This window comes from Spea bombifrons, chromosome 5 (assembly GCF_027358695.1).
Source record: "Spea bombifrons isolate aSpeBom1 chromosome 5, aSpeBom1.2.pri, whole genome shotgun sequence".
In the NCBI taxonomy this organism is placed as follows: domain Eukaryota; kingdom Metazoa; phylum Chordata; class Amphibia; order Anura; family Pelobatidae; genus Spea; species Spea bombifrons.
Genome location: NC_071091.1, coordinates 82,843,182 through 82,870,980, shown reverse-complemented (window position 1 = coordinate 82,870,980; position 27,799 = coordinate 82,843,182). Strand labels below are relative to the sequence as shown.

The following is a 27,799-nucleotide window of genomic DNA, read 5'->3' as shown; positions in this document are numbered from 1 at the left end:
ATGACTTGGCATGATAGGAGTGTGATTGCTAACAGCAATCACACTCCTATCATACCCAGGCAACCAGTAAATGCTAGAACCTAGGCATGATGGGACTGTGATTGCTATTAGCAATCACACTCCTATCATGCCAAGTCAGCCAGTACATGCTCGCGGGCCGCATGTTGGACGCCCCTGTTCTAAACAGTCACCAGAGTGTCCCGAGTAACAAAATATCTAGGCATTTAAACTACGTATGGATCCTTTATGGTGCTTTATTTATTTTTGGTCAGCAACGAGTACTGTATAATAGACTTGTGCATTTGGATTTGTACGAATTGCAAATTTACCAAATTTTGATCCAGACGAAGCCAGACAAAAACATAACAAAAAGCTCCGAATTTTTGTTCCAAATTCGTGGGTCCACATTCACTCACACTCTTTCTCAGACAATCTTTCTCTCATGCACTTCTTCTGCATCTTCTATCTTCTATAGTCTATCTTCAATCCTTAAGTCTGGTATCTTCTTTCTTCGTCTTCTCCGCGGACATAACCCAATGACTTCACTGATAGCGCTAGCTCGAAGAGAGGTGGATGGGAAGCTGACGTCACTGAAAGCGCTGCCATATCGCCCTCAGTTCACGTGAGGATAAAATTACGGCGCATGCAGTGATGTCCTCTCCCCGATTGGAGGATCAAGGAAATTACATCTCCGCAAGCGAGGCCATATTGCCCTCAGTTCACTTGCAGTGATGTCCTCTCCCCGATTGGTGGATCAGGGGGGAGGACATCACTGCAGCACCACTACTGTTGCAAAGATGCTGGGTTATGTCCGAGGAGATGTGGACAAACAAAGAAGACACCAGATTGAAGATAGACTAGAGAAGAGAAAGGAGAAGATAGAATATGGAGAAGATGCGGAAGTGGTCGTTGGAGAAGGTAGGGAAACATTAAGAGAGTGTAAGAGAGAGAGTCAACAGAAATGAGAATGTGAATGTGAGCAAAGAATTTCATTCTCCAATTAAAAATACCCCTGAATTTTAGGCCGAACCGAATGGCCAGGGAACAAAACTTGTAGCCCTAAAACAAATGGGCCAAAAAACATACCGGAAAATTTGTCTGAATCGTTTTTTGCCCGTTGGCACATGTCTACTGTATAATACTGCTTGATTATTTTTGTTGGGTTTGTCATCAGCTGAATGACAAACTGAATGTTGTCTTCTCTACCTGGCAAGTGACTCAATGGATAGATTTCCTATCCCGTCATAGCATTCATAAATGTGCTCTAAGCCTACAAAAGCCAACTCTTTCAGAGTGATTGTTAGTGATACTTTGAAGCATAAAATTGCTCTTTGTGGGAAATACAAAAAGTGGGCTTACTTAATACAGCTAGATGCTTTATTAATAGGGAAATATGAAATATATCGTTGTAGAAGAAATTTACATATCATGACAATTAGTTTTAAGTGAGAGGAGCTGCACACAGTTACAAATTCAAATAATTCATATATTGATTGTAAGCTGTGTGGGATATTCCTGATTTTCAGTGTTCATACACCAGCAGCGTTGGCTGTCAGCTGTAAGGCTTTACTTTACTTGTAAGCGTGTCATTAAAATGTCATTTGTTGGATCGTGTTTAGATTCTGTCACGGACTTTCTTAAAAATCTAGTTACTTTACCATTTATGTGGTTTTTAGGTGCTTCTTTTTAGATAAAATCCAGACCAAATTGCAAAGCCAGCAGGTAGATGACAGCATGGAGATTGACAGCTTTGAAAATGATGTTGAGCCAATGGAGATAGACAAACCTGAAGATGTTAACTCATTAATCAAACGGTGCAAATTTACCATGAAAATGAAGATGGTGGACAGTGCCAGGAAGCAGGTAAATGTCTTCTACCACTTATGTAATGTAATACTGAATTTAAAGGAGGCGGGAATGTTGATGTATTGGGAAATGTTATTTTGTGCTCACTTATTTGTGGTTATATTGTGGTGAAAAATAAATGCAAGGGGACAATTTCACAAACGTCAACAGATAATTTCACAAACGTCAACAGATAATTGTAACATACTCCTTATGCATACCTGGTAATGTAAAGTAGCAGCAGATACCAACTTCAAAGCTCCTACTGGTGCACCATACGCCACTGAAGGCTTCATCCCCTGCAAGGACTTCTCTATGCCCCTGGTTGTTAACTTCTATTTATCTCATGCAGGTATGGCAGTGTTATCCCATTTAAGTGTAAAATTATAACATTCATTCATTTTTCTTCTCAAACCACCATCAGCTATCCATAATAATGCAAATATATTGTGGTCTTCAAATGTTTTCCCGGCGTATAGTGGCAGTACCGTTGGGTTTGCTCTCTTCCCCGGGACAAACACTAAAAAAGATAGAAGGGGTTAAGCTCCGCCCCCCCTTACCCTATAACTGCACGTACCGGCGACCAGCAGTCAGTTCTTTTTTGTCCCGCAGGGACGAGCACTGGGGATTCTGCTCCATTCTTCTGCCTCGGCAGCTTGGATCCGGATCGGCCGGCACACGGGTTGTGTCCGGCGAAAGGGGGTTCCTGCAAGTCCGTTCGCTCCCCGGGTGGGAGCTCGGCTGATCTTTGCAGCACCGCGTTACAGAGTGAATCTGTAGCGGTGATTTGTTTCAAGCAGGGGAGGAGCATGCGCAGTACAGTGGAACGCACGCCCGGGTGGCTATGCGTTCCACTGATGATCCGGCCGTGCTACAGCGCATGCGCGGCTCGGATCATCCGATTTTGGCGCCAAATTCAAAATTGGCTGCCTATTTTATGCTGTGCAAACCTGTCTGACCACAAGAGTGTGTGTCAGGACAGGTTTCCGTGTTGTCTGAACCCCCCACACGGTTTTTGGTGATCTTTTTATTGATACGCCAAAAAATATGTTAACCTTCATCTCCAGAGAGGCTCCTCCCTAAAAGGCTTCATGCATGTCTAAACAGTTGGCTTGCCTTGAATGTAACTCCTCTCCCAAACGGCTACAGGAGGAGATGTGCAAGCAGATATCCGGGCAAAAGAGAAACAGAAGGATATGCTGTCCTTTCTATCCTGGTTCCAGGATAATTTGTCTCAAAACCAAGGTTGCACGACAAGCGAAGTTCATCCACATCAGAGTTGTCATCTGGGGAATGTTCGCGTTCATCTATGGATGTGTCCGGTTCTGAAGGTTCAGAGTCGGAATCCGGTTTTCCTTCGCAAAAACTGGGGAAATTTGTTACAGGAGTAAACCAGATATGGTTGAATCCAGAAGCAAAGAAAAAGGGTTTTCCAATTTTGCCTCACCTAATGGAATTTGCACAGCGTGAGTGGAAACATCCAAGTGATGTGCGTTTGTTTCTAGACACTTTTAAACATATTTTCAAGCTTTAAGATGACATCATGTGGGGAGAGCTTCCTAAGGGTGATGTCCAGATTGCTCAGTTGTCTAAGAAAACTACGTTGCCGATCGGAGAGGTTTCCGGCCTAAAAGATACCATGGACATAGGAGCAGAGACCGCTAATAGAAGAATCTTCCAAGGTCATCAAAGCAAAGCAACATCAGCTGGAGCAGCAGTAGCGAGAGCTCAAGGCTTATGGCTCCAGAAATTGGAAGACCACATTCTGGAGGATGCAGATAAGGATCTTTTTTGCAACTTTTGGAGAATTTGAAGCTTTGTAATGAATTCTTGATGTCTAGCCTACATGGAACCGCAGGTATCCCTATTATAGGCAGAGATATTCCACGGCAGCGTGATCCTCACCGTAGGATAGATCTTTCTTTCAGAAAAATAAAGATTCCAGATTTTACCCTTAACAGCTAGACAAGATAGGGCAAGACGGTTCTGTCAAAGTGGGAGGTCGCCTTCAGACTACCAGCAACCCATGGATCCGTCAGATTATATCAGAAGGCTACTCCATATAATTTTGCAGGTCTCCACGCAATTGTTTCCTAGTATCCTCTTTCCCAGCGTTCAACAAGTATGCAGCGTTTATTATAGCAGCATCTACACTCCTCGAGCAGGGAGTTATAGAAAACATTTCAAAGATACAGCTATTTCAGGGAGTTTACTCTCGCTTGTTCCTGGTCCCATATCCGGGGCACTCTTCATCCTGTACCGGATCTGAAGTCCGTCAACCAATATATTCCATATCAACACTTCCGTGTGGAAACCATCTCTTCGGTTACTCAAATGATTCAGAGAGGAGATTATGTGGCTTCCCTAGACCTACAGGACGCTTACCTGCAGGTGCCAATAGCAGTAGAGTCAAGGAGATTTCTGAGATTTGCAGTGAAGACAAGCAAAGGTTTCCATCATTTTCGGTTCAAGGCGCTACCCTTCGGCCTATCAATTGCTCCAAGAGTCTTCACCAAGATTCTCACTCCGTTGGCAACAGAACTGAGATTGAGGGGAATAGCTGTGGTTCCATATCTGGACGACTGGCTGATAAAAGCTTCATCCGCTGCACAACTTTTAACAGCTCTTCAAGTGATGATCACTCTTCTCAAAGAATACGGCTGGCTTCTGAATGTAGCCAATTCACGCTTAACCCGACCACAGAGATCAAGTTTCTGGGGTTTCAGGTAAACTCAAGATCTCTATGCCTCTATCTTCCAATAGTCAAGGCCATACGCATTCGGCTAAGTGTCGCCGAGCTACAAGCGTATCCTCTCTGTTCTATCAGAAGGGTAATGAGCAGTTTGGGATTTATGACTTCCACCATGCCGGCGATAGCCTGGGAACAGGCAAGAATGAGGCCTCTGCTATGGCACGTTCTGTCACACTGGTCCGGGACCGACGAGGATCTAGACAAGTACATTCTGATATCTCAGGATGTACTTCAACGACTAGAGTGGTGGAAGGTCAAAAGAAATTTGACAAGCGGACTGTCCTTCCAGCCCAAGCAGTGGCTGATAGTTACCATGGACGCATCCCAGACTGGTTGGGGAGCTCATTTCCAATTTCACACAGCACAAGGGAAGTGGTCAGTGCAGGAAGCGCGTCAATCGACAAACTTCAGGGAACTAAATGCCGTCTTAAGTACTCTTCAAACCATGGATATTGAGCATCCCAGTGGAGATTCAATCCGACAACGCCACAACACTAGCCTATCTTAACAGACAATTAGGTATGAGAGTAACCAGTCTCCAAAGTTTATGCACAAAAATCATGCTATGGGCACATGAAAATCTAGAAGCTATCTCGGCGGTCCACATCAGAAGTCAGAACAATGTACTGGCAGAAACAGATGTTCTCAAGCAGATTGGTCCCTTCATCCGCCTATTTTTCAAGGGTTGGTGGCAATAGTAGACCTGCCGGAAGTGGATCTCATGGCGACAAGACTAAATCGGAAAGTCCCTCTTTTTGCCTCTCTATACAGAATGGTTTTCCCTCCTTTTTTTTGGATGGTCTGGAGATCAAGTGGCGATTCAACCTGGCATACATCTTTCCTCCGGTGTCTATGATTCCTCGAGTCTTGCTCAAAGTCAAGATGGACAAGGCAAGAGTACTGGCAGTTATCCCGTTCTGGCCAAACCGGAGCTGGTTTTCCCACCTTTGCCAGCTTTCGGTAACATATGGGGACCTTCCGTTGTCCGCAGACGTTTTGGAGACAAAGGGAATTCCACTCCACATCCTTCAAATGTTCAGATTGACGGCTTGGTTGCTGCAAGGCTGATCATGAAATATCAAGGTATAGACCCAGTTATGACTACTCTCCTCTTGGGGTCAGTAAATTTCTCTACATCAAGATTTTATCTAAGAACCTGGAGGAAATTTCTTGAATGGTGTCAGTCTCAAGGCCTGCAGTCTTCTCCTCCACCCATTCCGGTCATTCTGCGTGTTTTACACGTGGGATTTAAAGCGGGCCTCAAGGTTGCAACATTTAAAAGGGCAGATGTCTGCTCTTCGTCATTTTCTGCTACTCAATCTGGCGTCGGATCATTTCATTCGGAGATTTTTTTTTTTTATTTTTTTTTTAAGGCCATCACAATTAGAGACCTCCTGTTACATCGTTTTTTCCACCGTGAGATCTTACCGTTCTGCTCAAGGCTCTGTGCTCGACTCCGTTTGAGCCTCTCCAAGAGGTTTCACTTATATTCCTCTCCCTGAAGACAGCATTTTTAGTAGCTGTCACATCGGTACGACGGATTGAGGAACTCCAGGCTCTCTCAGCCTCAAAAGGTTTTTTTTCATCTTTCATCAGGACGACGTACTTATGTATCCTAGGCCGTCATTCCTGCCTACAGTCTTATCTCAAGCTAAAATTAGCCAACCTATAGTCCTGCCAACGTTTTCTCCAAACTATGACACCAGAAGAAAGTGACTGGCACTGTCTAGATGTTAAGAGAGCTCTTACCATATATTTGGGGCGTACGGCTTCCATTTCGCTCATCTGACCATCTGTTCCTTTAGTTCCATGTAAGATCTTCAGGTCAAGCTGTATCTAAATCTACCCTGGCCAGATGGCTCCCATGCCATCCGGCTGGCATATGACTCCTGTGGTGCGACTATTCCTCCTCCGATTAAGGCTCACTCCACACGATCCTTCTCTGTCTCTTGGGCCTCCAGGTCTTCAGTCTCTCCGGAGGAGATTTGTGAAGCAGAAGCGTGATCCTCATGGAACACTTTCATTAAACATTACAGACTGGACATTTCCTCTGCTTCGGCAGCTGAGTTTGGACGTCAAGTCCTGCACGCTGTTAAGATCTAACTCCCTCCCTTTTTGGGGGGGATCTTGCTATATCCCAACGGTACTGCCACTATACGCCGGGAAAAACAGTAATTTTACTCACCGTAAATTCTCTTTTCCCAAGTATAGTGGCAGTACAGGTTTCCCTCCCTAATTTCGTTATAAGATAATGTTTTTCCATCCTTTGGTCCTCTTGTTATTAACTGACTGCTGGTCGCCGGTACGTGCAGTTATAGGGTAAGGGGGGGCGGAGCTTAACCCCTTCTATCTTTTTTAGTGTTTGTCCCGGGGAAGAGAGCAAACCCAACGGTACTGCCACTATACTTGGGAAAAGAGAATTTACGGTGAGTAAAATTACTGTTTTTGCTGTTGTTAAACAACTTATTGTTATTCACATCTAGACATAGTTTCCATTTTCTTTTCCTTAGAACAATTTCACTGTCGCCATGAAAATCTTAAAGGATCTTCACAAGGTGTCCAAAAGCCATGAGGACTGGCAGGTCAAATGGGTTCACAGCTATTGCCGCTATAGTCACTGCCGCAGTAAAGGCCAGAACTCTGCGGAACAAATACTAACGGTCTTGAAAACTGTATCCTTACTTGGTAATAATTTTACTATTGAGACTTTAACAGTCAACTTACTCACTAAATGATCCAGGCCAGCATAATTTAAGTAGGACTCCATATGTACTGGACTTACGTTTAGGAAAGTAAAGAGAAATCTTCTATTAAGATTTGCGTACACCATTTAATATTGGTTGCCATTCCAGTACTCTAGAGGTAGAGCAGCAAGTCTGTACAGTTATGATTCAAGAAGACAAGTAAATATACCATATATCATATTGAAACATTTGTGTTTAAACAATCCAGTTGTACACTTGATAGAATATTTTACTAGTGCATGTGTCCAAAACACTAATATACATTTTGTGCTCTAGCAGAAGAAAACAAAACCGAATACTTCAGCAAAAATGCCCGGGCCTACAGATATCAGAACCTGTTGCTGGGCACCACCTATAAAATTATGGCTGATGCACTGTACCAAGAGCCAGACAGTCTGCAAGACCTTGAGGAATCCAAGGCCAGAATGGTTGCAGAGCTCTCAGAATCCCCAGAACAGGTAAGCATACACTGAAACTATAGGACTATCTCAGCAAATTACATTTCACTAGGAATAAATATTAAATAGCTTCCCCCTGTGAGGAGACTATATCTGTACATAATGCCCTTTAGAAGAGGTTTTATGGTATGGCTCAATGTAACTGGTATGAAAGGCGAGTTCCTTGATGAGCTTGATAAAGCGTAGAAAAGCAACGCAAAGTGTACTGATGATTCTTAGCAAATCAGATGCATAGCTGAGGAAGATCAGAAGATGCTTGGCAGATTTGCTTGATTTGTTGTTTGGATTGTTTAGTAAACATATGTGTTTCGTTAAAAGGAAGTGATATCGCGTCTCACTAGGACTATAGATGGAGAATATAAGGAAGAAAGTGAATAAAATATGGAGCATACCGATGGTTATGGTTTGAAGAAAACACATTAAGTGAAGTGGTTTATTGTTAAATGGGCAGGATATCCGAGCCTGATGAGTCTTATCTGCTTGAAGTCTTCGATAGCGATCCTTGTTTTTTTTTGTTTTTGTGAAATACTGGGATACAGATCCAGAGTGGAGGACCTGGTGAAAGGTTATCAAGTACATCAATCTACATTAAAACAGAGATTCAACCTTTAGAAAATAAGAGGACTAGAGAAGACAAACTCTAGTGTTCTTCAGTGTTAGGAGGTTAAAGATCAGAAAGAGCATATTAATCTTTTTCCATAGTATCTATAAAGAATGCATGCCTTTCAGTGGGTTTGACAATGTAGTCGTCTTGTTATGTTTAATGTGTGCTTTTTAACGTTGTTTTGACTACATCTTATTGAGAGTATACTTATTTGATTCAGGTAACTGCTGGATTATATCGGAAGGCTTTCCACTACTTGACCATTGCCGTTAGAAAGGCTGCAGAAGAAGAACAATCTCTCTCTGCCGACAGAGTTGACACCAGTGGAGTTATTAAGGCCTACATGTCCTTGGTGGATTTTTGTGATGCTAACCTAAGGAAAGTGGAGGATTCTTCTTCAGGTAATAGGAGAGGACACATAGTGCCCTGGGCTGCCAAAAAAAGGCCACCACATGTCGGTGCCGTTATTGTGCAACATATGTTTACATCACATAATTTATACTCAACCCACCCGCATTAAAAATATACCCTATAACCATCATGATGCTGCCACCATTTTCATCCTACCACACACTCAGCCACACTGACATAACTCACCCTCGGCCTAACAAGCACACTATTTGCAATTTCACACAAGACAAAAAGCACAAACTATTGGCCTTTTAATTCATTTAAATGAACGTATCCCTTGTAACCCATTATTGCTTTTGTTTATAGTGATGGATACCGGTGAAATGCAGCCTTTCCCTGGAGTCATTGTCGAGCAAATGATAAAAGCCTTGAAACTGAATTCTGCCGACGCCAGACTTAAATTTCCTCGACTGCTTCAAATCATTGAAATGTATCCATCTGAAACTTTAGATTTAATGGCAAGAGAGGTTAGTTATCTCCAATCCATTTTGGTTGACCTGCTATTATAAATCAGAAATTCTGACAAGTACAGTTTGTATATTGTGCTTTTACATACTGATTTTAAGGCCTCCCATTGACTATGTTCTATGAAATGTTCCATCTCATCACAACAAATTACTTGAAAAACAGAACAAATACATGGTGTGGTACAGTTTAAAATAATTGTTATATAAGTGAATACCCATGAAAAAGATATATCAAGCTCTTCAAACGTGATATTTCCAAATAGTGTGTGTGTATATATATATATATAGACACATAATTATATGTAGGGCTCCTTGTATTGGTGAAGCTGGTAGGATGAATCTTTATTGTTTAATCTTACTAAACCCACATTGAGCCTTGGCCATTGCAACAGCATCAGGATAGAAATGCTCCCCCTCCCCCACATGTTTCTCCCCAAACGTAAATCTTATAGTTTAGGATGTTGGGTTAAGGCAAGTCGTGATATGTTTTATTATTGCAGGTCTGTTCAGTGCCGTGCTGGCAGTTCATTGGATGGATCAGTCAAATGATGGCAATGCTGGACAAAAAAGAATCCGTGGCGGTACAGTATATTATTGAAGAAATTGCTGACAATTACCCCCAGGCATTAGTCTACCCGTTTATGATTAGCAGCGAGAGCTACACCTTTGAAGATACTGTTGATGGACACAAAAACAAAGAGTTTGTGGAAAAGTAAGTAGAAGCGTGCTTTAAAGTACTAGGGAAATATTACAGCGGTTCTCGTGGGTTAAAGGGTCGGAGCAGATACTGGAAGAAGCCACCTGAACTTTTTGGAATAGGCAGCTGATAACTGAGGGGGAATCTAGTCAGCCCTCACTGAACGCTCTCATCAGACATATACATTCTATAGATCTGGTGATCTATAGAAGACAGCAGGAAAAACTGAGAAAGCTTGGAGCAGAGGGTTTCATCCACCTAATAGAGAATTATCATGTAGATGTGGTGTGATAAAATGCTTAAATTCACCTTGTTAACTAAACATTATAAATAGCCAAGTCTGTTCCTCCAAGAAAGACTAATTGATATAGTTAGCAGTATGAAAGGTTACGTGTCACCAGAGAGTGAGAGAGGAAGCACAACAAAGCATACGCTAACGCATTGAGAAAGCAGATATTCTATAAACAATCACTGGCAGCTGATATAATAATCGAAAAATAATAAAATACAGAGGCTTCAAACAGCACGGCGCATTTTTTATTCTGCCATCATTGATTTTTCATGCACTAAATCAGCCATCAAGTGCAAATTTGGACATGATCTTGTTTCGCTGCCACCTCCAAACTGGTTTAATTTCATTTACCAGTAATACTGAAAACCACAAACAAGTATAAGTGTTAGTATGTATTTTGTGTCTGTGTGCATCTAACTGTATCTATCTTAGTATAATAATAATAATTACATCTGCCAACCCCTGTTTTAGTGAATAAACCCCATCACATGAATGCAAGTCATTCGCACAGATCATGAGTTTTGGAAGAATGGCCCTAAAGTTCTTAGAAGTAAGGGACTTGCAAACATGTTTGAGAAAGAGGAGGCGAAGGGGATGACTGAGTTCTTCATTGCACAATAGCCACAGTAGTTTCAGACTGGAAGATGTTTAACTGAAATACATGTATCCTGTTTATGTTAATATTAGAATTAAGAACAAGCTGGATAGAGATGGAGTCATTCAAGAATTTATTAGAGCTTTGGAGCAACTTTCTAACCCAGCGATGATATTTCTGGTAAGATGAATGGATCTATATTTATTGTATTAGTATTCAAAGCCTTTAGCTGATGAGGACAACAGGAATGATTCAGCCAAGGTGTGGAGCAAAAACACTAACTGGCCGCATGAGATGTCGCTGTTTGTTCAGGCCACATCAGGCTTTAACCCATTCAACCTTTATTCCCTTCCCTGTAAATAGTGTACGCATGTAAATTCTATATATTTTTTCAAGGCGTGATAGAGCTTTTTTTTTTATATATATACAATATTTACATGTTTAGTCAAACACTTAGTATTAGTGTAACCTGTGATGCTGGGAGTCACAGGAATTTCAGCCAGAATGCTTCTTGTGCACTGCAGAAGTGTGCCACTTAAAAAACAAACAAAAACTTTAAATATGTGTTTCTCCCTCCACAAAACCCTTTACACTATTCCCAATTCCTTCTAACCACCACCAAACTCACCTAAAACTAAACTCAAGCTGAACTGGTTTTTCCCTACAAAGATCAGGTGGTTTGTGGGGTGATGGAAGGGTTAAAACTGTGTCTTTTATGTCATTGTAAACTGTCATTTTATCACAACCAATTTACCCAATAATTGCCTGAATGGGGTCTAAAAAGTCATGTGATCACTGTCTTTCTACTGGCTGCTGATTGGTTCCCTTGTGGTACTGCATTGGAGCGCACCACTGGCCCTACCTTTCATGGATGTACCAGTACGTCCAGTTTGGCTGCAAAGGAGTTTTACTAGGATACTGGTGTTTAAAATTAGGATCCCGTCCTGCTTTTAACCTGTCCTCTTGGGAAGCTTCATATTAATAACAGTAATTATATCTGTTCTCTGGGACTTGCAGAAATTATTGCTCCTTGGCAAAATATTGCTTAGAAGGATTTAATACAAAAAAACCTGAGCCAGTGACCAATTCTGCTTCCGTGCTGCGGTGGATGAGTGCCTTCATAGACTAGTTACAGGAATAAATATTCATTGGTAGGGCTGGAGTTTTTATGGTAAAATACTAGATTATAAGGTTGTTTGAGCAGGGCCCTCGCTACCTTTTTTCTGTCAGTGAAAGTTATATTATGCACTACCAGTTTACCCATCAGTGCTGCGTTATATGATGGTGCTATATAAATCAGTCAATAAATAATATATTTGGGTTTCCGTTTTTCAAAGGATATAGCAGGAGTCAAGTGGGGTAAGTTTAACGACCAATGGTGTGTCATGGCATTTAGAGTTGCTTTCTTCACTTTGAATGGAGTTGCTGTAATGCCTCAATGTGAAGCCATTCAGCAACACCAAAATCTGCAACAGGGGCGTCCCCTGGACATAAACATCCGCCATATACTGTATGTGGGTGGGCGCATGATTAAAAAGAGCTTAGGAGGTGGGCTCTGGCATCAAAAGTCTTTCTGCCATTAAGGCCATTAAGAATACAATGCTGTCATTTTAAGCTGATGTTGCTCCTCTCCTTTATAGCCAAATCTGTTGTGGCACCAGCGGTTATAAATCTGTGTATTGTAGACTAAAATAATGTGTTGGTCTGATTTTTATTTTTTTATTTTTTTTTATTTTTTTTACTTTTAATAACTGTCTGTTTCTTGTGTTATTTTTCTTTAAAGGATTGGCATGAGGAAGTCACTACAGAATTATCAAAACCTAATAAAAATAAAAGTAAAATTAAAGAAATTTCTAAAGAGATGTACACAAATTTGGGAAATCCACGCAACCGTTCTAATGGACGGTTCAGAAAAAGATTTGCGGAGGTATGACTGTAAACCGGTTCAGTGCACTCGAACGCCTTCCATTGCCTGTAGATTAGTAGGAATCTAGAGAGTCATTTTCATTGCTTTTTTTCTTTGCATTCTTGTGATGACTGTATTCCTATATTATTGGTCATTATGTATATTATATCTGTTCCTGGAATAGTAACAGTTGATCAGCAACAGTATACTCAACTGTCAAAGAAGTCTTCTCACTAATTTTACGTGATTAAACATTTTTATATTTTTACTGCAATGTGCCGGAGCCCTCTACATTCACTAAGGGATGGCCCCAGGAAGGGTCACCCTATGCCAGTTCAAAATAGTTTAGAAAGGGCCCTTCTCACAGGCACGAGCCTCGTCGCAGCTGGGGCCCCTGTAGTTACGCCACTGAGGAGCAGTATGCAGTGCTTGCTCGCCAGTACTTTGCCATCATTGTGACCACAAACAGAAGAGATCGGGGCTTAGAGGGAGTTTCGGTTTCAGCAGAATCTGTAAAACATGTCATGACTTTTAGTTTATGTGTTTTCTGGAGCATGTTGTTTTTTTCTGCATTTAGCATGTCAGAAGGGAAACGTGTTTAAAAGAAGAACCCATAAGAAAAGCCTATGTGTTATGAATATTCACTAAAATTAAGTGCAGTGAGAATGCGTTGAATTGTAACATTTAAGATTTACCTCTTTTATTCTAGAAATATGGAAATGAGATTGATAAAGTCTGTGGGAAAGAAGGTGGGAAAGTTGCTGATCTTAATCTTGCTGCATTTGCTAAGACTATGCTGTCATTGAAAACCAAAATACAATCAGAACAAGAGAAGGAGCCGGGAAATTTGAAGGAGTATTCTCCCTGGATGAGCGAATTCAAACCAGAATTTTTAAGAAATGAACTTGAAATACCGGGTGAGAAGTGTTTTTTTTTAAATAGCGTGCAGTGGCAGCAAGAAGACAGAAGGCAAAAACATTACTGAAAATGTACTACATGTTTACTGTTGACGTAATCAGTGCTGGAAATAATTTATCACGCTAAAACACTTGTTTAATTTCTTCTTGTTGCAGGCCAGTATGATGGTAAAAGCAAACCCATGCCCGAGTATCATGTCAGAATCTCTGGGTTTGATGAAAGGGTATGATTTGTTATTAGGATGTAAAGATAATAATTGTTATAACACACATAATTGATTAAACTTTCATTCCTCCTAAAACTACTTTTTGACAAACTGTTGGGATTCGAGGGTTTCTGGGGGAAGAACTTTATACACTAAAGTTACAAAAGCATAACTGTGTAGTGTACTGTAGCAACACCACTATACGTACTTACCCCCAATTATATATATTGGGGGTTCACTAATTCCTTAAAGGATTGCCATAAACCGGTTCTGTTTCTGTTGAAAGGTAAAAGTGATGCAGTCAATAAGGAGACCAAAACGTATCATCATTAGAGGGAACGATGAACGAGAGTATCCATTTCTTGTGAAAGGAGGGGAAGATTTGCGCCAAGACCAGCGCATAGAGCAGTTATTTTCCATCATGAATATCATCCTTTCCCAGGATGCAGCTTGTAGCCAAAGACACATGCAGCTAAAAACATACCAAGTAATACCCATGACAACAAGGTAAGAGCACCTCTGGAAAGAATCGTTTCATCTGTTAACACTTTTTTATTTAATATAATATCATGGTAATCTGGAAACCTCTATAAAAAGTAATCACATGCTCTCTTTTACAGGATAGGTCTCATTGAATGGTTGGAGAATACTTGTACCTTAAAGGAGTTTATCTTTAATGCTATGTCTGAGGATGAAGAAAAGAACTGCAACAGGTAATGTGTTGCATCTGCCTGAGTTATTCACTTGACCCACAAAACCCTACAGTTACTCGCAGCAGCCTTTGATCCTGTGACAAAAGCATTAATATTTGTTGTTTTTTTTTGTATGGGCCACAGTTCAATGCTAAATGCTATATATTTCACCTTATAACAGACCACAACAACATTATAATGCCTGGTTAGACAAGAGAGATAAACATGGAACGCCTCGTCAACATATTGACACTTACATGTAAGTACAAAACAAAGGAATACATACTAAAATAATACTATAACTATCTCTTTATTTTTTATTGTCTTCTGCATTATTGAAAGATTTTTTTTACATAAAATAAGTGTTAATAATGAGCAAAATATATATTGATAAATCACACAATGCTACATAAAATGTAAAACTACAAATAGCAAATATCTCTTGTATTATCCTTCCATAAAATAAATCTATCATATTATTACATTTTATGTTCTATATTTTAAGACTAGGATATATAATTATGTATATACAGTGCCTTGCAAAAGTATTCAGATCCTTAAGTACTTATTTCACGGAATTATACATGGTTCATTGTAATTTTACCCTATATGATATTTAATATGGGGGGAAAAAAACTTGAACCACCAAAGCAATTATTACAAGGTGACACTTAGTTTTGTTCTAAAGCCGATGAAAAGGTCTGGGAGAGCCTATAGGATCCTTTTTTTATTATTATTATTTTTTACTGTGAATGTGGTTTCTGGCAGGGCTGACACCGCTGGCTGAGAATGCCAAAGGGGTTAAAAGCTGTCATCCAATGTGTGTGCACTGCATAAAAAACGTGACCCTTTGGGCCATGGGTCTATGTGGTGCAAAATATGGAGCAGTCAGCAGAAACAGACGTTTTTTTCTGGGGATTGCGTCAGATTTACAGTCCCCCCCCCCGAGTTGCTCTTTATCCATCTGGCCCAAGGTGTTTGTTTGCTCTCTGGTCTGGCATCTCCTCTTTAAGATGATAATTCTTGTATAGTCGTTATGTCTTTATGTCTTCACTAGCTGCGGCAAACCACTATAATATGAGAACTTTTTGATTTGCAGAAAATATAAGCGGTCTGCTACAGTCACGTCATTCAGAGAAAGAGAAGCTCTTGTTCCTGGAGATCTTTTAAGGTGAGCAAAGCTTTGCATCAAGTAATGTCTTCAAAGGAGCCTCAGAGCACAAACAGGGGCAGATTAACAAAAGGTATTGCCCCTGGTGACAAGGGGCCTACGCTTGCTGCTTACTTGCTGCGGTGTAATTGTTAACTGCATATTTCAGTCAGTAAGTGGAAGCTGCGTGACTCGCTGCTTGTAAGGAAAGGGCAAATAGTTATGGTTGCTGTGTGAGGATCCACCAGCCATCAACCTGCAGCTACAGAAATAAATACTCTGCAGGTAGGAACTGAGATCTGTGTTTATGGCAGTCAGTGTGAATGCTGGTTTGTGGGAATGCATGAAATCACACTTATCGCACTTCTCATTTCCGTAATCAAAATTGCTCTGAAAAAACCCCTCGCCTTATATTCGAGGTCGTCTTTTAATCAGACCTCAAATAGAGGTCTGACTATAAGACTAAGATCCAGATCCCCCGCAGCGCTGCAGAAGACCCGGATCCTCCTCTCTGGCAGCCGGTGAGCGTCTGTAGGATGCGCGCAGGCAACCTCCGCTGCTACCTGACACGCGACCTTCCGGTGCTCAGTCATAGCAGCCCCGGTGGAAGTGTTGGGTCGCAGCGGAGGTTGCACGTAGACGTCCACCGGCTGCCCCTACTTGACCCCAGGGAGTCTGGATCACGGGGGGACAAGTATAGGGATGCATCAGTAAGTCGTGGGGTATAAAGCATATCAAGGGCAGATTGGAAAACAGGGGGAATAAGGCATATCTGGGGGGGGGCAAAGTGGCATATAGGGGGGTATAAGGCATATCAGGGAAATAGAGTGGTATATAGGGCATATATACCCTATATACCGTATTTGCTCGATTATAAGACGAGGTTTTTTTCAGAGCAAATGCTCTGAAAAATACCCCTCGTCTTATAATCGGGGTCGTCTTCTAATCAGACCTCAAATAGAGGTCTGATTAGGAGACTAAGATCCAGATCCCCCGCACCGCTGCAGGGGACCTGGATCCTCCTGTCGTCGCCCATCCCCCCCCACTTACCGGTGCTTCCGGAGGTGAAGTTGGCAGCGGGGGTTTGTATGCGTCCGTCGCAAATACCTTCCCCGACTGTCAGAGATCAGAGTTCCTGATCTCTGACAGCCGGGGAAGGTATTTGCGACGGACGCATACAAACCCCCGCTGCCAACTCCACCTCCTTCCGGCTGCCGCGGAATGAGACGTCAACCCGCTGCCCCGGCAATACAGCAGGAAATTGGAAGCACCGGTAAGTAAGTGTGTGTGTGTGTGTGTGTAGGGCATTTCTGGAATTCCTTACACCCCTATATGCCACTCTGGCACTTAGGGGGTTAAAAGGCATATTATGGGGCAGAGTGGCATATAGGGAGGTATAAGGCATTTCAGGAGGCAGAGTGGCGTTAAGGGGGCATTTAATAGTGCACTCTGCCTCCTGAAATGCCTTATACCTCCCTATATGCCACTCTGCCCCATAATATGCCTTTTAACCCCCTAAATGCCAGAGTGGCATATAGGGGTATAAGGCATTTCTGGAGGCAGAGTGCTCTATATAATGCCTTTTAACTCCCTTAATGCCACTCTGCCTCCTGGAATGCCTTATACCTCCCTATATGCCACTCTGCCCCATAATATGCATTTTAACCCCCTAAATGCCAGAATGGGATATAGGGGTATAAGGCATTTCTGGAGGCAGAGTGGCACATAGGGGGTCAAAAGGCATACCATGGGGCACAGTGGCATATAGAGGGTTAAAAGGCACATCATGGGCCACAGTGCCATATTGGTGTGGCAAGCCTGGGGGCAGATGTGTGTAACTGGGGGACAGGTTGGAAAATACAAGAAATAAAAACAAAAAAAAAATATTTTTCTCAATCATAGCTTTTATTAAAAAAAATAGTTTACATGAATTAACATTTACTGGTAAAACTTTTTTCCTTTAGGGTCGTCTTATATTCAGGCTTTTTCTTTTTTTCCTAAGTTAATATTCAGATTTTGGGGGGTCGTCTTATAATCAGGGTCGTCTTATAATCGAGCAAATACGGTATATAGGGTATATGGCATATCGGGGTATAAAGAATAGCTTTCCATCCCCATGCTGAATTGTACTCTGTCTATGGCTGAATAAAAAGTTACAGAACTGTAGAAAGACAATGTAGTATTTGGCTTGCTTATGGATGGTTGTGTGTGTAGACATATATATTTCTATGTGCATGTGTGTATACATAATTCTAAATATTCAGGTCGAGGCTCTTGGTACCAGTGTTGCATGGCCACTCCATTGGTTCAAACAGCCTTTGTAATGATCTCGGCTTCTGTGCATTTTTAAACGAAATATCCCCAGAACTACCGAAACAAACAAAAATCCTACCCCATGGGTAGTTTTGATAGAGAACACTAGAAATAATCTAATCTATCGAGAACACTAGAAATAAAATGGCCCAAAAGTATTTACGTGTTGTGTATGTTTTAGTTGGGTTGTATCACACATCATTTTGCTAATGTGATATATCTGCTCGCTCCTTGGTAATCCCAATTGGTTCTTTACACTCTTTTTTTGCTGGAGATTATATGCCCTCGTATATTTTTTACCTTATAGCAGACACTGGGAGCAATATTTAGAGATGACAAAAGAGTGTTTTGGATACATTTAAAAATGTACTTATGTTGCATTATGGTACACTTTACAATGATTTGCCTCTTTTTTCTTACACAGGAGAGCATTTGTCAAAATGAGTGCCACTCCTGAAGCCTTTGTGGCTCTTCGTTCTCACTTTGCTCGTTCCCATGCCTTACTATGCATCAGCCACTGGATCCTGGGAATTGGTGATAGACATCTGTCCAACTTTATGATCAATATGGAAACTGGTGGGATGGTTGGGATAGACTTTGGCCATGCGTTTGGCACGGCAACACAGGTAATGTAGTCTGCAGCCGCAGCTTCTTCACATAACATAATGGCCAGGAACATCCATCCTTTAATGAAAACCCGAAGTCATTGGAACCAAATGCTTGGGAGGGCTCACACCAATGTGAACGCATTCTGACCGCCATTCTTGAGCTGCTGTGATTGGCTCTGTAAGAGTGGTTGGGCAGTTATGAAGATGAATTACCCAGCATCCTCCTCAGTCATTGGGGACGCCCAGAACCGCATGAAAATAAGGAGATCACAATTGTCATACAGCCCTGCATGTTTTCCATTCTCACAATGAAGGGGGCCTGAAATTGAATTGAATAATATATCATATGTAACAACAGTTTGTGTTTCTTTTCAGTTCTTGCCTGTGCCTGAATTGATGCCTTTCCGCCTTACGCGGCAGATTGTAAACCTGATGTTACCCATGAAAGAAACGGGGTTATTTGATAGCGTGATGGTGCATGCTTTGCGAGCCTATCGAACTAACCCAGACCTCCTCATAAGCACCATGGATGTCTTTATAAAGGAACCTTCGTTGGACTGGAAGGTAATGTGTGTGTGTGTGTGTGTGTGTGTGTGTGTGTGTGTGTGTGTATATATATATATATATATATATAAAACTTTCCACATAAGTGCAGCCAAAAGTGCTTGAAGATGATAACAGTTGTAGTGTATACACACACGTGCCAGACTGCTAGTTATTGCTAAACTGTGAAGCTTGGTGATTCCAGATGCTCATGATTGAAATACTATACATAATGCATGGATGTCCCGAGAGTTTACTAATATGATGTAGGTGATAAGTATCGTAAGATATACTGGCAGCAGCCCCCCTACCCACCACAGCCTCCATAGACTGCATTAAAAGGTGCTGTGTGCCGTTAAGACATGGCACATCTGGGTATCCGTGCGCTCTATATCTTCGTAGCGATGTGCGCCCTTTACTGCATTGAGGATGCCAACCAAGCAGGGGGTGCCGTCCTGGGTCAGGCCGAGGGCAGCACCGAAGGTAAATACACCGCTGGATCAGTGTAAGAAATAACCCAATTCCGTATTCTGCTTTCAAACCCTGGTAATTGTCAGTGTACTTAAGCAGCCATGGTGGATGGCCCAAAGACTAAAAAAACAGGCTTAATTTGCTTCACATTGAGAAGTATCTTTCTTATTATAGGCATTTTCAAATGTAACACAATACCGTTGTTACTTGAAACAAGTAAACGTTTGTTTTTTTTGTTAAATGTCTAGAATCTAGAAATGAAGCAAAGGAAGAAAAAAGGGAAATGGTATGAAGAAGTGGATATCTCCAAATTGAATTGGTATCCCCTACAGAAGATCAATTTCGCAAAAAGAAAGTTAAGTGGCACAAATCCTGCTGCAATAACCTGGTGAGTCTAAGAGAAGTGTGGCACATAATGTACATTATTACACTGTCTGCCAATCCATGCTACATACAACGTAATATATTCTAAACCCAAATTATTAGGCATTCCACTGGAGTGAAGGGCTGTCTATCATTGTTAAGGTTTTCATGTATTTTGAGAGAGGTGCAATAATTCTACAAGTAGCAGATACAACGTGCCTATTCACAGATATTTCTGTAGAGGCAGGATTGTTAAAACCTTCCTAACCAGCCTTTCCTGGCGTTGTGACGGCAACCAGGCTATTAGGACTCAGTATAACCATCACATTGTAATTGGAACCATTTCTAAGCTTCATCTATCAGGTATAACACTTGGATGAGGATATAGTGCTAACATCATGTACATAAATGTGAGACTTGCTGAGTATGTATCCGTTAGACATAACTATTTATTTTTATAAACTTTAAATTTATCGAATTAAAGTTTAAAAGGGCGTCTTATTAAAGCCGCGTATTATACATAACCATGTGTTCTAGTGACGAACTGCGCCTTGGCCACGAGTCTTCAGATGCATACAAGGGATTTCTGGATGTTGCAAAGGGATGCGAAGAGCACAACATACGGGCAAGAGAGCCTTCTGACGGGCTTTCCGAAGAAACACAAGTTCAGTGCCTCATCGATCAAGCCACAGACCCCAATATTCTAGGTAGGGTATGGAAAGGATGGGAGCCATGGATCTAAACGATAAAGATAGCAGCTGAGGGATTTATTCTCTAGTCGCAGATTCCACTTTGTGATTTATTATCCATTATAACAGGTTACCCCTGGCAGGTTTCTTTTTGCAAGTAGGGATGAGCTAGCGCTGTAATGATGTATAGTTTATACAGATGTCTGGCTCCTTATGTGTCCTAAAACTCTGGGACTTTCTAGGTCTTCAATATACAGTTGTACTTGCATGTCATTTTATATGGCTTTTAAATTGCCAATATTTCAATAAAGATGTTTATATAAAGTTTTGCATAATTGATTCCATGCTTGATGATAGCCTTAAATCCGACTGACACCGTCAATAAAACAGCGCTTACACCACAGGAGGAACTCTTTAAAGTGACAGGACCGGTAAGGTCCCCTTCTACAGATCACACGTACCACGGATCAGTAAAATAAGGCTACAGAACCTATTCCTGATCAATTCCCCTCTCTCCTCGCTCTAATCTCCTGATTATCACAATGTATCTCTCTTTGAAAAGAAACAAAAGGTTTTAAAACAATTCCTTTTGGGACTCCAGTGCTGACATCATCGGGAGCTCGTGCACATGTATTTAAAACTTTAGAAAACTCTTTTACTGTCCACCAACCTAAAAATATCAAAAACAAAACAAACATTAAACTATGCATTACTGTACTACAGGGATGTTACTGAATGTGAAGTCGCACAAATAAACTGGAAAAGCATTTAGTGTAAAACAGTGTTTTATTAACTGCATTCCGATTCTCCAAAATAGGTTAATATCCTTTACTTAAGAGAATACCTTTTGTTTTTTGTATTTTTTATTTGGAGCCCGAGGCGCGTGCTCCTGGGTGCCGCAACTGTGCCAAAGGCAGCAGAAGCCAGACTACGATACCAAGTTCCCTCACGGAGAACTCGGACAAATTCCAAACCCCCCCCCCATGGGGAGGGTTGGATCTTGAGTCTCACCCCAAAGAGTGAGACTCCTTGCTGGCCTTCTTAAAGAGAGGAAGGGGCCAGAAGGCTCCCAATCCTCCTCCAGCAAAGTCCAGGCTTCACTGCCTCTAAAAAGAAAACAGCGTCCAAAAACGTGGTATCAAAAACGTGTGCCAAAACGTCGTGGGGGCCAAGCCATGAATTTCAAAAGCCGTGAATTCAATAAAAGGGAAATTAATAGGCACTCGTGTAAAAACCGATGAGGACAGACCATTGCTGGCCTGCCGGATTCAAAAATAAATAATCTTGACCCCAAGACCAATGTTTTTTGTATTTATATTCATGGCAAAACTATGTCCAGCCCCAACCCCCCTTACTTGTTTGTTACATTTTTCAGATTGGAATAGGTAGCCAGATATTTCACAAATAAGACTTTATACAGTTTACACTGTATGGACAAAAGTATTGGGACACCTGACCATTACTCCAGCAGGGACTGTTATGACATTGTATTCTAAATACATAAACATTAATATGTAGTTGGTCCCCCCCCTTTGCAGCCATAACAGATATAGAAAATTTTGGAGTGCTTCTTTCGTGTAGTAGAGCATTTGCGAGGTCCGGCAATGATGTTGGATGAGAAGGCTGGGGTTGTGATGCAGAGGCAGAAGATGGCGTCACACAGCAGACCTCCCCTTCCTTTACCTATTTTTGGGGTCATTTTCATACAGCAATTGATATACATGACCTGCAGACCAGTCTTTATACACATTGCATTATATTTTTGTAACAGCAGGGGGTGCTCTTTTCTAACAATAAAAAGCCCTTCCTCGGAGGCACAGCAAATACTGGGATAACATCGGCAGCTGTTGCATTAAAATAATAGACTACTACAAATATCACAACTCCAAGATATACATCTGATATGTGCGGTACATCCACCTAAATGTGAGTGCATCCATTTATTGCGTGTACACTGATCTAGAAAGATATCATTCTATGGTATATTTCTTTTCTCTTATGTCCATGGGGTTCATGGATTGACACACACGTCAAAGAGTTGTTCTTGGAGGCTCAAAAGGTTCATACACATTGTGAGCAATGTTCCATCTAATTTTTCTTAGTTGGCGTGCGCAGAAATTTTCACAGAGCAAAAATTCTGTGCGCACAATATCCGCGCCGCATAAAGTTTCAAAAAATATATTTTTTTCTTTTTTGGGGAAAAACTGTTGTGCGCACAATTTTTGGACGTGTGCGCTCTCTAAAAAAGCTATGTGCGCGTGCACAAGCGCACAGCTTAGAGGGAACACTGATTGTGAGTGTAACCATTGAAGTTTTGTCCTGAAGTTCCAAAGTGTTTTTACTGTATTACACTATATTTTTTTTGTATCTGCTTCTTTATTTGAGCAATTGAGATCGTGAGTTACAAGCAGAAGTCTTGTTTGTTCCATACTACAAATATATGCAAGGCAAAGCAGGCATATGTTATAAAGTCGAGTAATTAGCGGCCTCTATACATAGCGCAATGTGGTATGTGGAGTAGGTACTGGGCACTTTGTACAAGTAGATATCGTGAGCATCTTTAGAAACTATTACAAAGGTGGCATCTTTGTGCCCGGCATCATGGACACTTACCATGTCCTTGGAGACACAAACGTCCAGCTTTATATTTTCAATCTGAACATTAGAAATAATTGTGTTGGTTACGTTTAAATGTTGCTCATACCAATGCATGCCTCACCAACTCTTTCTGAAATTACATCATGGATGGCGTGGCATTACATGAAGCTTAACATCTCAAACACTGAGTTTATGATTATCCCGCCATCCGCTGTGTCCACAGTTCCGGACATCTCTATCACTGTTGACAACGCCACCATCCAACCCACAGACCAAGTTGCTGCTTTGGTGTCACAACCAGTCCCTCACCAAATCATGCCACCTTCACTTGAAAAACCTCTTCAAAATTTGCCCATTTCTCACACAAGAAACAACCAAAATATGAATCCACTCCCTTGTGATTTCCCATCTGGATTTTTGCAACTCCCTACTAACCGGTCTCCCCCTCTCCTGCCTTTCACCGCTCCATCCATCCTTAACACTGCAGCCAGACTCATCTTGCTCTGTCACCGTTCCTCACCTGCTGCTGCGTTGGTTCCAGATACCCTCCGGAATCAAACTCAAACTTTGTACCCTTACCTACAAAGCCCTTAACAACTCTGCACCCCCTAGATCTCTATCTCTATGTTCCTCTCATAGCCTGTCTCTCTCATACTGTCATTACCTCTTCCCTCTCTCACATTCAGGATTAGACCCGTGCTGTACCCCTACTCTGGAATTCCCATCTTCGTCCCGTCACACTTTCTCCCTCGTATGTAAATCTTAAAAGCTCTCTGAAAACCCACCTTTTTGAGAAACAACCTTTTCTCCTACAGATCAACGCACCCCCATCCAAGCCGTCCTCTCCTACTGTTTTATTAATAAATGCTTTAAACAGCCTTCCAAAAAGCAAAGACACATATGTGGCAGATATGTTTGCTTTATAAATAAATAAAGTACGTGTGATTTTACTAAGTGGAACTATTACACGGCTAGTCCCAGACACCGGTCACACCACCCAGCGCCTTTATTTTCCCACTTCCACTGCAAGATGCACGCCTGAGTCTACCTTTGGGATTCTTAGTGTCCCGCTCCTGTCTGTATACAAATATCTGCCTAGAACACAAATGTTACCTCCCCGGGTAGCACCATTGTGGACACCTAGAAGTGATGTCGCATCTCATATGCATAACCACGCGTATAGTACAGTACAGTACAGTGCCGTGACCTACTCGCTATACTGCTGGCTGTGTAGTCAGGGAAACACAGGGAACCAGAAGACTTGAGGCGATGCTTTAATTGGCTGTGTAGAGTGCAAGCTTTCGAGACAAGTTAGGTATCTTCTTAAGGCATGTTAGGAAATGAAAGCTGAAACATTGTGTAGGGCGGTGCAGCCCAAGCTTTTGATTAGTCATTAGTAACCGTAATTAATAACACAAGAAACAAAAACTGTCTGCGCTTCTTACCCTAATAAAGTTGGCAACAAATATATAAACATAATATAAATGAGAGGTTTTGGTTATATGAATTGGCCAAAGCATAATTAAGCTCACCCGCCACATCAAGGCACACTCTCAATAGGGTGAGATCCTACACCTCCCCCAACACATTAATAAGGTTTTGGTGGCAGTATAAACTGCTTTGTGTGCCCACTATGTAGGAGGTGAGAGTAGGTTCTTGACGTGGCGGGTGAGCTTAATTATGCTTTGGCCAATTCATATAACCAAAACCTCTCATTTATATTATGTTTATATATTTGTTGCCAACTTTATTAGGGTAAGAAGCGCAGACAGTTTTTGGTTTTTGTATACATTGTACAGCCAATACACTGTTTCTTGCAGCATGCTTACACCTGTTTGGTAGGCCTCGTATTACACATTTGTATTATTTGAGCCTGAGACTAGCTTAGTGCACAGACATTTTTTTCTTTTCCCTGTAATTAATAACACATTGATCCACGCAGGTATCAAAAGCCATTCACCGCTCCGGCTGGAGTCAGGGTGTCTATAAGCCGGGTACCCCAGTTATTCTGGAACGTGTTGTACCAGAATGTTTATTTTACCAACCAGATTTTTCTGTCACTTTGAGGGTGAATCTGTCTCGTCACTGCAGTAAATGTTTTCTTTGTCCTGCATCTTTCTGTCTTATTCTTTTTAATGTTATATTTGTGGGAATTAAATGTTTTGTAGCGGCTGCTAGAACATTTCAAACACAGGAGGAGGTATGCCATGTTAGGTGTATTTGTGTAAACCTATTTAAGACATACTTCAGCCCGAATGTTCCTGGAGACTGATCAAAGAGCTATAAAGGGTTAATGAAGCTTGTTTTGACACCTTGTCGTTTCCTGTACAAAATGCTATTTTTATGAAACAGGATGCCTATATGTAGTTTTTTTTTCCCTGAAGTCCAACCAGTAGGGGGCGTCAGATACCACTGAGTGTCTCCATATGGAATGCAACAAAAACCAGCTCAAATATGTGTTGGAAGTGGTCAGAAGAGCTGGAGTATAGCTTTTGGGAGAGTGGAGAGAGGGAATTTCCCAGCGATGACCAAAGGTGTAAAACAAATTGAATTTTCTGGGAAATGACCCGTTGGGATAGGGACAGGTTGTTCCGAGCTGCTCTGAATATATAGTAAGATTTAAAATTGCATTTGACATTTTGCTTGAAACAAATGAAGTAATTTCTGGGACCATAACCTGCTTAACCATGAGGGGTTTGTTGGATATTCCCAGGCAGGAATTGATTAGCAGGATAATGAAATCAATGTGATATTGGTGGCAAAACTCTGACTAGTTTGTTGCATGTGATGTAAGCGCGGCAGGACATTAAAACCATTTAAATCAGCCATTTCTATTGATAAAGCAAACTGATATTAGATGAGACCGCCGGTCCAATAATAATAATAATAACATGGAAAGTCGGCTTTTCTTTTGCAGCATCATCTATCCATTTGATGCTATCCGTTTCTTTGTAAAGTGAAAGAAATTAAGCCCTCATAAATATACGTTTTCCGGGGGGGACTGAACTTGGTGACCTGGAACTTGCTAGGGTAACACAGGTCAGCATGGCTAGAACATGTCATCGCTCTGATGTCACTATGCATTAATACGGGGTTCATGGGAGGGCATCCACTTATAAACTTTTGTCACCTATGATAAGAGGGGATTTATAACTTATCCCAGTGTGCACAAATAAAGGGGCAACAAAATCCTACAATTAAAAGTGCTGAGCAGGCGCGGTACTGACAGGTGTAAAATCATTAACGTGGCACTGCATGATCACACTGGATTGCGGTGATGTTGGCGCTGCCCAAGCTAGAAGTCCAATGCCATTGCCTGCTTCGGAGCTGTTATTCACTCTAAACACCATCAAGATACAGTGCTGATAACCAGCAGACGTTCCCAGGGAGGCAGAGACACACCAGCCGTCTGTGTGGATTCCATGACGGTGTTGGTGGGTCATAAATGTAGTGGCCAAGAACAGAAGCTATTACAGGGATCATACATCATACAGGGCCAGCTCAGACCTTTTCGCAGGAGTTGGTCCCCATCCATAAAGTGCATTGGGTGAACTGATATACTCCATTTCTCTCTTGACCTACCAGCAAGATCATGGTTTAGTGAATAAGCCAGTTACCCCGATCACAGATACCTTAGAAATCACTTTTTTATGCTGATGGGTAGATAATTGCAAGTCAAAAAGTGGTAACCATAGAGTAGCATCAAAGAAAATTAGGGGGAAAAAACAACTTTTAGTGTCTGACTTCAAAAGCATTGCTGCGTCTGTATGCTGCACTCGCAGAGACAACAAATACTTTGAACTGAACGCTTAAGGATTGAGACGGTTAACCGAGAGACTATAAACGCAACATGTGAGAAGTGGAGCACAGGGCAGCATATTGTGCTGGCACCAACAAGCCTGGAAGTTATTTTGCTCCCTGCAAAGAGCCGCTCGGAGTCTCTGCACTCAATTACCACGAGCGCGTTTACAGGATCAATGCAGTTAACACATTCCTCACTGCACCAATCTGCTACTGCATGCACAGAGATTGATGGGCTGCAGCCTGAACGTTATCGGCACATAACACCGCTATATCAGGGACCTATCCACAATTATCATCTCTTATTTATATGGCGCCAACAATATACGCAGCGCTTCTTACAGTACATATATTCAAAGGGTCTAACGAAACTAGAAGTGACAGCCTGACACAAACCGATACGTTAGAGATTGATCGCCTTTATTGCAATCTTAAGAGTGATGGGGTAAGGTGTGGATAAAGGGGAGCACGATAGATGAATGTTCCATCAGTAGGAAGCGATCTCATAAGTGATGGAAAGGATTCCAGGCATGTCCCGCTGCGGACAGTCACGCTGCGGACAGTTACAGCACAACCACGCGCGACCCGTTCATTTTACATGTATGTTCTGGACCCATTGTGTATGTAATGCCTGTATGCTTGTGGAAGCCATATTACCAGGTCATCTCATCGCCACT

At 41.7% G+C, this 27,799-nt stretch overlaps 1 protein-coding gene across 1 annotated transcript in view; it reads left to right on the top strand.

The window, feature by feature from the left end:
• The window catches only part of PRKDC (protein kinase, DNA-activated, catalytic subunit), a 72,172-nt gene extending 51,395 nt beyond the window's left edge, over positions 1-20,777 (top strand). The window contains exons 69-86 of the mRNA XM_053466180.1: positions 1,677-1,863; positions 7,108-7,282; positions 7,618-7,799; positions 8,624-8,804; positions 9,121-9,281; positions 9,782-9,993; positions 10,958-11,045; positions 12,649-12,792; positions 13,481-13,688; positions 13,845-13,912; positions 14,181-14,401; positions 14,515-14,607; positions 14,768-14,845; positions 15,686-15,757; positions 18,474-18,675; positions 19,033-19,221; positions 19,920-20,059; positions 20,572-20,777. Of these exons, the coding sequence (XP_053322155.1) occupies positions 1,677-1,863; positions 7,108-7,282; positions 7,618-7,799; positions 8,624-8,804; positions 9,121-9,281; positions 9,782-9,993; positions 10,958-11,045; positions 12,649-12,792; positions 13,481-13,688; positions 13,845-13,912; positions 14,181-14,401; positions 14,515-14,607; positions 14,768-14,845; positions 15,686-15,757; positions 18,474-18,675; positions 19,033-19,221; positions 19,920-20,059; positions 20,572-20,776 (2,806 nt within the window). The 3' untranslated portion in view covers position 20,777. The remainder of the gene's footprint in view (positions 1-1,676; positions 1,864-7,107; positions 7,283-7,617; positions 7,800-8,623; positions 8,805-9,120; positions 9,282-9,781; positions 9,994-10,957; positions 11,046-12,648; positions 12,793-13,480; positions 13,689-13,844; positions 13,913-14,180; positions 14,402-14,514; positions 14,608-14,767; positions 14,846-15,685; positions 15,758-18,473; positions 18,676-19,032; positions 19,222-19,919; positions 20,060-20,571) is intronic.
• The last annotated feature ends 7,022 nt before the right edge of the window (positions 20,778-27,799 follow it).